Source organism: Cupressus sempervirens, chromosome 4, assembly GCF_028749045.1.
Source record: "Cupressus sempervirens isolate cs-2001-9-10 chromosome 4, ASM2874904v1, whole genome shotgun sequence".
Classification (NCBI taxonomy): Eukaryota; Viridiplantae; Streptophyta; class Pinopsida; order Cupressales; family Cupressaceae; genus Cupressus; species Cupressus sempervirens.
This window is the reverse complement of record NC_143121.1, coordinates 54,700,946-54,715,327: the sequence shown is the minus strand read 5'-3', so window position 1 is coordinate 54,715,327 and position 14,382 is coordinate 54,700,946. Positions and strand designations below refer to the sequence as shown.

The window sequence follows — 14,382 nt, the reverse complement described above, 5'->3', positions numbered from 1 at the left end:
ACAACTTTAGCAAAAACATTTTTTGTGAGACCACAAAGAAGGGCATATCTTTCCTTCTTATCCAACTCAGATGTCAGTTTATCATTTGCATCAGTAGGGACTATTGGTGGGACAATATACTATTTAATAACAACATTCCACATTCTTACGTCTAAAGAGTGTAGAAAGGACTCCATTATTACTTTCTAGAAAACATAATCATTTCCATCAAATAGTGGAGCCCTATTAAGGGAAGCTCCTTCAACTTGTGTCATAACTTCCAAATAATATCCCTGGAACAATTCCTAAAAGGAATCCTATACTCTGATACCACTTGTTGGAAGTGTTAGAGTTCTGAGAGGTGGGGGTGAATCAAAACTATATAAATTTAATTCAAAATATTGATTTCAATCCTTTAACCATTCATAGCTAAATATAAAATAATGCTAGAAATTAAAAGCATTCACCATGAATAGAAAGAAAATACCAACTCACAAAGTATAGAGACATGGATTTTGTCAAGTGGAAAATCCTCAAAATTCTTCAAATGGGATTCATCATAGGGAGAAAAACCACTTCGTGAAGTTGTAATCTTTATTGCTTCAATTCCTTTACAATCAGAGAAAGAACTGCTCAAGGTGTTCAACCCTTTCCATCTCTTGTTATTCTTACAATCTCATATACACATACAAATGTATATGTTGCATCTATACATGTACACAAGCTTATAATATAGCTTTTAAATACAACTCTTTTCAAATCTTTCACAAAATGTATATGTGTCTCTTTCAATGCCTTTTTCACACACACCTTGTTCAAATTATACAATGTTCTCTATATATAGAGAATTTTTTTGAAGTGAATCAGTTATAGAACCAACTAAAACAGTTAAGTTCATTTTCAAAAACTCCTTTGAAATGTTATTTTAAAAAACTAACTTCAAATAGTTACGTCTTAGTTTGTCCATGTCTTATAAACTGTCAACCATATCCATTTCCAAACTATGCAAATAGTATTTCGGGTTGGAAACCCTTAAGGGACTCCAAAATAAAATCTTTATAGAATGCCATTTTAGGATCCAAAAATGACCCCATTATAAAAAACTGAAACTATTATTGATGAAAAACATTTTTGCCTTTGAAAAATTAGTGTTAAATCATTCTGGATTTTCCACTTTTATTTTTTGTCAAAACAAAACTGTCATCTATAGTTTTTTTTTTTTTAAATGCCTCTAAAAAGACTAGATCTGAAGAAGTTCTTTTACAAAAAATGAGTGAAGACTTTTAGCAAAAAAATTATTCGAAACCCTTTCTCCTTTTTTTTGCAAACAAATTTCTATGCCTTATTCATAAACTGATTGTGTTTTTATCTTTTTAATTCAAAACTAAAATAGAAGAGAAAAAATTCTTCTTTGAAACAACACTTCTACTTATTTCATTGTGTAAAAAAATTCTTTAAAAACCTTGTTTGATTTCTTTTTGAAACTAAAAAAGAAGAAAACAAATTATCTTCTTTCAAGGGAAAAGATCTTGCTAAATATGCATACCTGTTTTCCAGATTATCTTTTTACCTTCACTATTCTTGATTGACACAGAAACGCTTATGGAAAACCTTTTTAATCTTTGATAGAGCTTTAAGTTTTTGCCCATAGTTACTCGTGCCATAATATCAGACCAAAGAGATTAGTATACATATGAAAACTTTACCCTATGAAAAAAAAACTTCCTTAAAAATTTTCATAGTAGCAAGATAAAAGCATAGTTTTTCAAAAGAAACCTTTAAATAGTAGCTCTTCTTCCACATGTCAAAGATCACAAACAACCATATGTTGAAGATCAGTTTGACCACTTTGTAGAGAAGACGAGACTTTTTCATAATGACCAAAATGCCAAAGATCAAACTGAATCTCTTTAACAAATTTGCAGAGAAAGAAATTTCATACGTTGCCAAAAATTTATTTCCACTTCATAGCAACAAACTTTTCTTTTACATAGTGAAAATCATTTAACCAAAAATCACCCACAAAGAAAATCATATTTCAAAGTTATTTCAAATCCAACACATAGTGAGACATGTAGATGAGCATTTATGACCACGTACAGTGTTTGTTTAATATGCTACCGTCAAAACATCAATCGTGATTGCCCTTTAATTCTGCCTTTATTCAATATGTGCCATGTTTACAAATTGTCGTGTTAAAAAAAAAAACCTCATTATATATGCAATGTGATATGCCATAAACACTTACCACCTTTTCTTGCTATCAATCAAACATTTTTTATTTTGCCATCTTTTAAATGCATTTTTCCAACGTGACATGGTCAACAAACCTATAAGCATGAGACTGTGACTCAACAGAGGATTTGGAAAGATTTCAGTCACAGAAGGGCAAAGGTTCAATCGTGCTCTCTAATAGAGAAGCCCTACATGCACATCGAAGGTCCTAAGTTATAATCATAGCCAATCTGTGTAAAATAACACATGGGCCATAATTTGCAAAGTGGTTATTCTACTTAAAATATTTCTCATCCCTATCAACAATACAAAGCTTTTCCAATGTCTACAAAGATCTTCCAATGTCTAAGCGAATGTTACAAACAAAAGCAAATGCTTTGGATCACACGTTATGTATATTGGATGTTAGAAATGAGTTGTAATTGTAAAGGGATGGCTTTCATAACCATATTATTAGCCTCAACACAATATTATTAATTAGAAGATGGGGTATGTAAGTTGCTCTTTCTTTTGGTTAATTAAGCCAATAGGCTTATATGTGATTCTTGGAAATGAATTTTTTTAGTAGAAAAGTTGTCAGCCCTTCCTGGATAGTTTTCTTTTCTGATTAAATTAATTTTTATGTTCTGTCCTTAAAATTAAGAGACAAATCTATAATAAGAAATAGAAATTTGCCTTTTTTCCCACTTTTTGTTGAGCTTATCCAAAATCAATGGACTATAATAACAACTTATACTATAATTTGTTATTGATTTTGGTTGAAGTCAATATGAAAGGTCTCATTTTTGTTAAGCAAGATGTCAAGGAAGACTTGAGGCTTGGATTAATACAAGTATTGATTTTTTAAAATTAGGTATTGTACTTTATATTCCTAAATTAAATCAATGATTCTTTTGGTTTGAATCTATATTAATTTGTATAATCATGTTCTATTATTTTTATATGAATCTTTAATTAAATGTATGACTTTATTTTGTTTGAATCTATAATAATAAACGTGTATGATTTATTTGAAGAGAACTCATGGGAAGATATGCCCATGTCTTAACCATAAAAAGGGTGGCTATGAAATGAATTTGTGAGCTTGGATTTTTAACGTGATTTTCAATTACTTTAATTAAGTGACACAAAATACTTTATAAGATGGGTGAATCTAATGAAAATAATTGATGCGTTAAGAAACTTTTACTTCAATTAGTGTTCACTCAGAATTTAATAGTATTTTATTTCATTTTTAAGGTTTCATATTCGATAATGTCTACATGAGGCTTGAGAGATAAATTTTGCCCTAAAAATTCATTTAAGTCATGTAAATATTGTTAAGAATTTTAAATTTTTATACTTTATTTTTTATTTAATATTTACATTTAGATAAATGATTTTGGTTTAATTCCTAATACATATAACTATTTTATTAATAATATGTAGTATTTAATTTTTTATTATTGAAATAGAAATAATAATTATTAATTAAGTCAATAGAATATACTGCATCTAACAAAAAAATTAATTAGAAAATAATTTTGTTTTTTATTCTTTTTTCTTTTGGTTCAAAATTAGAAGGATTCTATAATGAAAAATAACAAGTTGCCTTATTTTTTCCATTATTCATGTCATTTTCTTATTATTTTGTATAAAATATCATGAAATATTTTTTTTAAAAGCATTGAATCATTTTAAATTAAAAATGTTAAACATATTTTCATCACATAAAATTAATATATATAAATTTACTCATATAAAATTATTTAATAAAAAAAGTGATGTTTTAGTCTATATTTATCCAATATTATTCATTTGAAAGTAGTTTCATCTATGAACACATAGAAAGGTATAATATATTTTAAAATCAAAAGATTTTTTCAAATATTATAAGAAATACAATTAAATAATATAAAATAATTTAGTGAATATAATTATAGAAAAATGAGGAAAAGAGATGTATTAAATTAATGATGTCTTTGATTAACCCAAAATCACTAATCTAAATTAAAACAATATGTTTTAAAATAGAATGATTTTACTAAATGATTCTAAAAAAATATTGTTGTCCATTATAAATTATTAGCTTGTAAAATATCGTGAAATATTTAAATAAAATATTAGTCTTAAGCTTATAATTTTAAATAGATAACATGTTAGAGGTATTTTCTAGTGAATATAAAATAATTGTAGAAAGGGAGAAAAACAGATTTTATAAATTAATAATGTCCATATTTTATCCACCAAAAATCACTCAATAAAAAATAGTGTCATCTATACTTTTTATTCATCTAAAATTATCATACAATTAAAAATTAAAAATAATTTTACCTATAATTTTTATTCATCTCAAATCACTCAATCTAAATTAAATAAATATGTTTTAAAATTCAATGGTTTTAGCAAATGATTCATTGAATCATTTTTGTTGTAGATGTAAATGACACATTTTAAGATAGAAAATCTTTAATATTTTTATTTGAGGATTTTTAAAATTCAAAATTCCTATCGGCTTATTGTTGCATGTACAAAAGCATGCAACTGCTAGTAATATGGTTATTAAAGCCATCCCTTATATTAGTTGTAACTATAAAGGGATGATGAGCAACTTATTAGTCTTGAATGGTTTGATTTAGCTTTTTCTTTGTTCCATTTTTTTGAGGATGAATGGCACAACTTTCACCCATCGGATACCATGATCTACACAAAAGTTATCAAACTCCAACGAACAAAATTCACCTCCATTATCTGATTTTGTGCGCACTCTAAACTTCCAACAAGAGTTTTAAAAACTTTAAATTTTGAAAAAACTTCAAATTTCCTAGAGATCATTTAAACTCAAACATTTCTAGTATAATCATCAAGAAAGGAAACAAAGTAATTTGCGCTTCCATAAGAGGTTACACATGGTGTTGTCTTCTTGTCAAAGTCATTCTTCAAAAAGCTAACACATTTTTATTTCCCATGAAGACAATGCTCACAAAATTCCAAATCTACTGATTGGAGACCTAGAAGTTGATCTCAATTAAGCATAACCTCTAGCCCCTTTTTGCTCATGTGACCTAATCTTTGATGCCAAAGTGTGGCATCGCTATCCGCAACAATCATTGCAACTCTCACCTTATCATTAGTTTCTACAACATATAGGCTACCAACTTTATCCCCTTTGGCGATAACCATGGAACCCTTGGTAATTTTTCATGTGTTTGTGAGAAGTGCAAGAAAACCTTGAGCATATAACTGAGTGATGGAAATAAAATTCCTTTTTAATTTGGGAACATGCCTAACATCCTTAAGCAATAATTGAGCACCTCCTTCTATTGATGAAAAAAATCACCCTTTCCTACAATTTCACAAGCTTTGTTGTCACCCAAATAGACATTCCCAAATTTACCTTTGTTGTAGTTTGTGAAGGCTTCACTGCAAGAAGATCCATGAAATGAAGCCCTGGAATCAATTACCCATGAATTTGAAGTTGTCACTTGTTGCAAGAACCAAAATACCATCATCCTTATCATGAATGATGTTTGTTCTACTATCCAAAACCTTTTCTTGAGCCCTTTAATATTTTCTACAGCCCTTTTTAACATGGCCAACTTTTTCACAATCGTTTTGTCTACCCCGAGACCAACAACCGTTTTGTCTACCTTGGGACTACTATCTTCTAGTTGATATTTCTGCCTCTATAATGAGTTCTTTCTCTATTTTCCCTACTAACCATCATTGGAGTATCGTCGGATTAAGACTATTTGTTGCTTCTCCTCATGTCTTCACTAAGCAAAGTAGCAACTAACTCATCATAGACCAACTTCTTTTTGCCGGTAACGAAAGTGTTGATTGATGTTACCACACCATCCCAGTTGTCCAATAAGGAGCATAATAAGATGACAACCTTATTTTTGTCATCTTGAGGCATATCAATGGAGTTTGCCTAACATAAAAGAGTGTTTAACTCAATTATGTGATTCAACATCGTTGTTCCATCATCTTCAACTTGTAAAGCTTCTTCATGATAGAAAATTTATTTGCAGCAAATGTTGTTTTGTACATACTTTGAAGCTTGTTCCATACCGCCTTTGTTGTCATTTCATTGTTCACATTGAACAAGACATTCTAAGACAGTAAGAGAAAAATCTCTACCATTGCCTTTTCATCAATTGTATTCCAAGTTTGATCTGTCATGGAGGTTGGTTTTTTCGCTTTACCTTTGATTGCTATTGCAAGATCATGCTTGATTAATAATGCTATGGACTGAAATTCTTCCCTGAGAATTTCTGCACTCTTGATTCCTCCATGACTCTAGGATTTGGTCACCAAAATTGATCGCAGGCTCTGATACCAATTGAAAGGTTAATCAAAAAGCGCAAATGAAAAGTGTAGAATAGAAAGACACATAAACAGAAGTGTTTATCATGGTTCACCACAAATCGTGGCTACGTCCACATTGAGAGTAGAGGAATATTATTGACTGAAAAGAGTGAGTTTAGAAATGGATACAATCAACATTTATGGATCACAAGTGATCAATTGAAGAGACATAATAATTGGAGGGAAAATCCTAAGACACCGTTGGTCTTCACATACTTAACAATTGCAATGTCAAGCAAATTGTTTTGAGTAAGTTAGTGAGAGTCAACCAAAAGAATGAGAAGGTTTACTAACACTCAATTGCATAGCATGTAGAGATCTCCTTCGTTAGCTAATGGTGGCCATTTCTTGTCATAATCAAGCCCTTAGAGAATAATGCATTCACTTGGTAACCATAGGCCTGTCTCCACTAGTTTATTATCATGTCTAAAATTCCAAATCACATTTCGATTTATCAAACTCAAATTAAAGTAAACATGTTATGTTAAGCCTGCCAAACTCTTCTAAGTGATAAAGAGTGCCATTAGAAGCCCCATTTATCCGGCAGAAATAAAAAATTGCTTCAAGAAAATAAATTTCACCTCCCAAAACCTCTTGGAAAACAAAATTACTAAAATAATAGGTAATTTCCTGCATGGTTGATTAATTTGAAATGTCATAATAAGTAACCAATCAATTTACTTCCTTTAATTTATATTCTTGAATGCCTATCAGGAAAGTCTTTTGTCAGAGATATCACATATCATGCACAGTAGCCCCACAGAGTATTGCGATATTGATTTTTACAAATTGCTTGAAGGGCATAACAACAGTCCAGTATCCCTAAGACAAACTAATCTAATCATATTATTACAAGACGCAACAATAATTTTTCCATTACATAAATTATCCAGCACATTTTTATGGAGCTATGAACCTATCTATAATCAGAGTTGTATTTGAGTTTTACAAAATGCTGTATTAGTTATAGAATCTCCAATCTTTAAGCATGTCTTCCATAATCTTTGAGAATATAGAATAAAAAGTAGTAAAAAGACACATATAATAGCGCTTGCGCTTACACTTGCACTGGATGAGGTGCAATGGTGTAGCCGATACTAATATACGCAACCATTTATAATGAAACATTAACTTTCCTTCTTGATGATAATATTGCAACAAGAGATCATCAGTTCGTGAAATTGGACTATCCTAATGCAATTCTTGGTTGATTCACCACAACACCCTTGTCTGCAATTTCAAAACTCAATACAGCACAACAGGCAGATTCTCTCTGCTTGCAATTTGAATTCTAAATCATAGTAAGACAGAAACATAACGATATGAAATCGAAACAAAAACCTCTCAATTTTATTGGGGTTTAATCAAATATTGTTTAGAACCATTCTATCCTCTGTTCAATGTAATGCTCTGCTTTCCCTATCACCAATCGAGCGCTGCCTGCTCAATTGATCTTTTCACAATTTATTTTCTCCTGTCGTAGCCCATAAATATATTCCCCTATGTCTCCATTGCGGAGGTTTTTGTTGTTTACTTCCTTACACACCTTCTATCTTTTCTTTGCCACAGTCTGCGCAGGTCTGCTCTCTCTCTTGTACATTCAAATTTCTATGGCTCTGTGTTGGGAGTCTCTTACATTTCCTCACGCAGTCTCCTTTTCTCCGTTAACTGCTATGCACCCATCCTGTTCTGCCATTTTTGTTTGATTTTCCTGTTGGATGTGCTGCACACACTCCAACTGCTGTGTTGGTCTTTCTCAGCGGCTTATCTCCTCACCTTCCCCTCTTCCCATGGTGTTACTCCCGTTTTTCTCTGCCTGAACAGCTTGACACCATTCTTGAAGGCGTTTTAAAGTAATTGCCATTTCTTATGCTAGAAAAGGTTTCTGAATTTGGCTTTATGACTGCTAATTTGCTTGAAAGTGTCTGAGGCCTATTCGAACAATCCTTTTTGTGCATATCCTGCAATCATTGCTATCTAACATTTCTATGAGCATTCTGCCAAACAGTTCACATACCCTGTCTACGCTTCACTGGGAATAGGTTTTATTTTGCCAATCGATGGATGTAGTTTTGTCTTTCAATGGTGAACACAAATCTTAATGGAAGATTCGACAGATACAGATCATTGGACAGTCGAGTTTTGATGATTTTCATTGAGCTTTGAGGGATATCTATTTTCTGTTTCAAAGGTCTCTCTTTGGGTACAGGGCAAGGTGTGTGCCAGCGAAAGCTATAGAATCTGGCTTTAACCTGCCAATAGCGTTTTCTTGAAAGTTTCCAACGACTTTCTGCAACTTCAATTTTGTATTATCTCTTCCTTCGATGATTGAATCTATGAGAATGCATTTCTCTTACGTAACTATGGTACAAACAAAGACGCAACAGCTATCCAATCATGAGAAATAATTTTGAGCGAGTCAAATATTCCCGGCAAGCGATTCCCGATTGCGTGAGACAATCCCGGCGGGCTAATATATAAACAAGAATCGATGACCTGTTCTAAATTTTCAAGGCAGCCGCACCGATTTATAAACAAGAGTTCAAATTATGAAATAAAAATATGGGAAGTTCATATGCTTACATAACTACAAATAGATTCACAGCAATATTATTATGTAGGACTATTTGTACATAACTTCTACAATGGTCACACAAGACTAGCAACTATCAACTAGTTTCTGAATCTCTGGAAAAGATAAATGATAATGCTGTCCATCACTTGGAAGCATTTTCTACTCCAGGTTGCGGTAAGACACAACACTCCAATCACAATAGAAAACCCAACTGCATAGCTCATCCCTAGACTAACTCCCCACCATATATTGTTCTCTTCTTCTTCTTCATCCATCTTATCAATATTTGTGCTTGGAGGACAAGTCTGATTTTGGTGAAGGCCGCAACAGGTTGTATTGAGTTGGATCCCGCACAGGCCTGAATTGTTTAAAAAGGATGATGCCTCGAATGTGTCCAATTGCCCCCCTTGTGGTATCCTACCTGAAAGATTATTGTGGGACAAGTTCAGGTATCCTAAGAATGTGAGCATTTGCATATCCAAAGGTATGTTTCCAGACAGACGGTTGTGTGAGAGATCGAGAGACTCCAACTGTACCATTTTTCCCAAACTGTTAGGGATTTTACCCGTCATATGGTTTCTTGAAATATTGAAAATAATCAAACCCTCGAGCAATCCAATGCTTTGAGGAATTTTACCTGCTAAATTGTTGTTTGATAAGTCAATACATTTAACCAGTGCCAATGATCTTACAAACTCCATCTCCTTTGCTTTGTTAATGATTTTCTCTTTATCTACATAGATTGGATCATTGGTACCATTTACGATACCAAAGATTTCAGCACCGACTGTTTTATTTTTCAAAGCCTGCAAAGATGAGATGTTGGCTGGAATAACTCCCGATAATCTGTTGGATGAAAGATCCAAGATTTGCAGAAGTGGCAATGTTGTGATTTCTGAAGGTATTGTACCTTGAAGTCTGTTTGCTCTCAAGATCAAAACCCTAAGATTTGATAGGTGCCCTATCCAATTCGGAATGATCCCTCTCATTTTGTTGTTGCTGAAATCTAATATCTCCAACCACTTACAGTATGCAAGAGAGGATGGGATATACGAATTCAGTCCATTTCCACCCAATTTTAATGTCTGAAGCCAAGGCATGTTTGCAAACTGCTCTAGCAGTTCGCCCTTCAAACCGTTGTTCTCTAAGTTCAATACCTCAATTTGAGATGACTTTTCGGAACAGGCTGGAACCTTACCAGTAAAGTTGTTATTTGAGAGATCAACAATGGATATTCTGCATGCTATAGAAGGTGGAATGCTACCGTTGAGATGATTTCTCGAGAGAAACAGAACTTCAAGAATATCATATTCACCAAATTCTGCTCGAATGGATCCACTGAGTTGATTCTCCGACACGTCCAACAGAGTCAAGCCACCAGAGAGAAGCGGAAGCTGGCCTTGCAAATTATTGCTATGCAAATCCAGATACTGCAAATTACCAAGTCCCATCAACGTATGAGGTAGAACTCCTGCAAAATAATTATGAGAAAGGTTCACAGAATAGAGAGTGTTAAAACCCCATATCCACTCTGGAATATTTCCTGCAAGGCTATTGTTGGACAAATCCACACTCTCGACCCCAAATTGAGTTATTAGGAATGTTGGAAACTCCCCTTCCACGTTACATGACCTTAATCCCAGAACATTCAAGGAGAATTTTGGAATCCATGTTGGACTGAACTTGACAGTCAAAAGATTTTCGGAAATGTCTAGATTGACTAGCCGCCTGAGATTATCAAGGTGAGACAATACAAGATCCCCATTTAAGCGGTTGGACTGCAGGTAAAGGTTTTGCAATTTTGAAAGATTGGAAATATTTGGAGGGATGGCATCTTCTAATCTGTTGTTGCTTAGATCAAGCCCTTCCAGAGATGAGAGCTGTGCAATGGAAGTGGGGATTTTACCTTCTAATTTGTTGTTCCTTAGATCAAGCAGTTTCATAGATAAGAGCTGGGCGATGGAAGGAGGGATTTCACCTTCTAATTTGTTGTTGCCTAGGACAAGCGATTCCATAGATACGAGACGGCCAAAAGAGGGGATTTTATCACTCAATTTGTTATTATTCAAATCGAGCGAAATTAGGGACGAGATGTTTGCCAAAGAAGATGGAATGCTGCCCGTCAATTGATTGTCACTCAGATCAACACTTCGGAGGTTCGGACATGCAGTGAAGATCATTGGGGGAATGCGACCATCCAACTGGTTATGGGAAAGATCAATATAGGCCAAAGGAAAAGGTCCTCCTAAGGTAGGCGAAAACCCAAACTGCGGAATTGGCCCTCTTAACATGTTAGAACTAAGATCCAATTTCTCAAGTGCTGTGAGATTCGCCATCGTACTTGGAATACTTTCCACACGGCAGTCCTGGAGATCCAAGACAGTTAGGGAGGAAATGTTGGCAACAGAATCCGGAATGCTTCCTCCCACTGCTGTGCCTGAGAGATCCAAGACAGTTAAGGAGGAAATGTTGGCAACAGAATCCGGAATGCTTCCTCCCACTGCTGTGCCTGAAAGGAGGAGGGTGTGAAGGGAAGCAGAGTGCTGGGGTAGAATGCGAGACAGGTTCCCTCTCAGATTTAAATTATCGGACAAGTCCACTTGCTGCACTCTTGGAAGGCTGAGCAGGGCAGCAGGAATGCTACCAATTAAATGATTATCATAAAGTTGGAGGTAAGTGAGATTGGTGAGGTTGGCAAGGGAAGGGGGAATTTCTCCATACAGGTTACAGGTGTCCATTTGAAGGCGTACGAGAGAATACATGGTGGAGAGTGCGCTGTCCAACTCATGATTGCTTTCCACTCTTGACATATCCACCCATTTGAGTTTAAGCTCCCTTAAATCTCTCATGTTTCCCCTCCACGTCCGCATGTCCACCATTCTAAGATAATTGATCCCAGAGAGATCCAGATAGTGCAAAGCAGACATGTTCCCCATGTCCGCTGGAATGTCTCCACTAAACCCAGCCCAGGATAAGTCCAAGTAGCGCAAACTCTTGAGTCTGCTCAATCCAGAAGGGATTTCAACCCCAAAGAAGTAATTCCCCCTGAGATCGAGGTGCTCCAAGTATTGCAGATTGAACAATGGGGAGAGAACATCCCCGGTGAGATTACTCATACCACTATAATAGGAATCCCCAGAATTGTGAAGATCAAGGCGAACGACATGGTGTGTGTGAGGATGGCATTGGATTCCATTCCACTCACAGCAGTTGAAACCATGCCACGACTTCAGCACTTGAACGTCAGACGGATCAAAGACAGATGCCTTGAAATGCAAAAGGGAATCTCTTTCATCGCCTGGACAACCCCGGCCGCCATTAACGTGTAAGAGAAGAACAACTGCTACAGCTGCCAAAAACATTTTCATGACTTCAAACCCTTTCTGCGGCTCCGAACGCCTCTTACTCCATATGTAATATAATGAAGAAAGGGTTGAAGCCGTCTCTATGTGTGCACGGAGTCAAAATTTTGAAGGACATCAAATAAAATAATAGAATTTTATAGGAAATCGTATGATCGCTTGGCAATACTAGTAGTCCATCCATATCGATAGGCGGGAAATAATACTTTATTTTTGGTTGAACGCTTTTACTTTACTTTGACATGCATTAATTTCTTTTAATATAATTTCTAAGGTTTGGCTCCTTTTTTATTATTTTTATATTAAATTTTTGAAGAATATTTTCTTTTTTATTGGGTCTTTATAATTTTGTTGTCATTATAGTTTTTGAAAGAAACTTTTGGATAAGATGGATATGTTACTAAAAAGTATGGGGAAATGGAATTAATTGACACTTATTTTGAAGGAGGATGAAGCATTGTAATTGGTGAAGTAGCAAGGATTTGTTTTTTTGATTGCGCAGAAGGCATACCCTTTCTCAACAATTCCAACTCGCTTTTCACATTGACAGTCAAGGTTGCTTGGTATGCATGCAAGATGATGGCCAACATCATGGTCATCCACTTCCCGCCAACTCCTTGCCCGTCTACTGAGAGGGAGAACAACTCCATGGCACAATATCTAGGCCTTCTACTTACCGCACATACAAAGGTCATCGAGTTGCTTGCAGGGCCACAGAGAGGTTTTTGAGATTGTGATGAACAGAAGAGCTTTACCTTGCTCATGTTAGGGAACGAGTTGGGTTGATATGAGAAGAGGCGTTTACCCTTGTCACAAGTAAAAATGCCATCTGCCACCAAGTTAGTTGTCGCTACTAATGCCCATCTCAACATGGTATATAAAGGACGGTTCCCCTAGTTTCCCAAAATTCTCCCACCCATTCTCCACTCTGGCTTCACATGCTTCTACTTTAAATGTTAGATTCACCTAAACATCTTCACTGCATTTTCCCTATTAGGTATGTGCAAATTTATTTGACAAATTCATTTGGGGTTTCTTTTTACGACATGTTCTTGATTTGGAATGTAGAAGTATTTTCCTAAGGGATTGTGGAGGATTCTTTTGATTAGTTTTTCTCCTTCCTCAAATTTGGTTACACCATGGATCTGGCCATAGTAATGGTTCCCACTTCTCATTATGAAGAAATTTGATGAAAAGTGGAAAATCTATGATTTTGAGGCTTCAAATGAAGCACCCCAAGGGCTTCAAATGAAACCACCTTGATGGGGGCTTCATGTGAAGCCTATTGGCCCATGCGGCCATGTTTGTTCATAGCCCTTAGGGCCCTTAGGGCTTCGTTCGAAGCCATATCAGCCCGCAACTTAGTTCACCTTGGGAAGACCTAGGTCTACCATCTGTTAGGCATTGTTGAAGCTAAGTCAATGAAACAAGGTGTTCACTAGCATTTACCCAATTGATTAGAGCAAACATAACTAATAGATTGGTCCCCAGACGAATGGTTTAAAATATGCACCTTTTAACAATTTTATACTATGTGAGAATATAATTTTTTACACCAAATGAAACATTCTCTCCAAAAATAAACTATGTGGAGTATCAAAAAATGGACCTACATGCACTAAGTCCTATCAAACACTGTCCTTGTGTACTTCATAGATCTATAATACTATTCATGAGGATAGAGATATTGATGTCTAAAAGTCACTTTCCCAATCGACTTAGTGCACATTGGGAACACTTAGGTCCATCATGCACCAAAGTGTTATTGAGGAAAAGTGAAAAAAATAAGGTGTCCTAGGTCTAATGGAACTAACAGATGGGTTACAAGATGAATTGTTTGAAAGATGCACCATTTAGCAAGTTTCTACTATGCAAGAATGC

General features: G+C 34.8%; 1 protein-coding gene across 1 annotated transcript; it reads right to left on the bottom strand.

The window, feature by feature from the left end:
* Nucleotides 1-9,091: 9,091 nt before the first annotated feature.
* LOC149559910 (uncharacterized) lies at nucleotides 9,092-12,534 on the bottom strand. The gene has a single exon (XM_089824360.1). It carries the CDS (start codon nucleotides 12,505-12,507, stop codon nucleotides 9,238-9,240), a length of 3,270 nt encoding a protein of 1,089 aa, XP_089680486.1. The 5' UTR covers nucleotides 12,508-12,534; the 3' UTR covers nucleotides 9,092-9,237.
* Nucleotides 12,535-14,382: the final 1,848 nt, after the last annotated feature.

Bases quoted from the DNA above. Each gene is read 5' to 3' on its own strand.
- LOC149559910 (XM_089824360.1), bottom strand. From the start codon at position 12,507: ATGAAAATGTTTTTGGCAGCTGTAGCAGTTGTTCTTCTCTTACACGTT.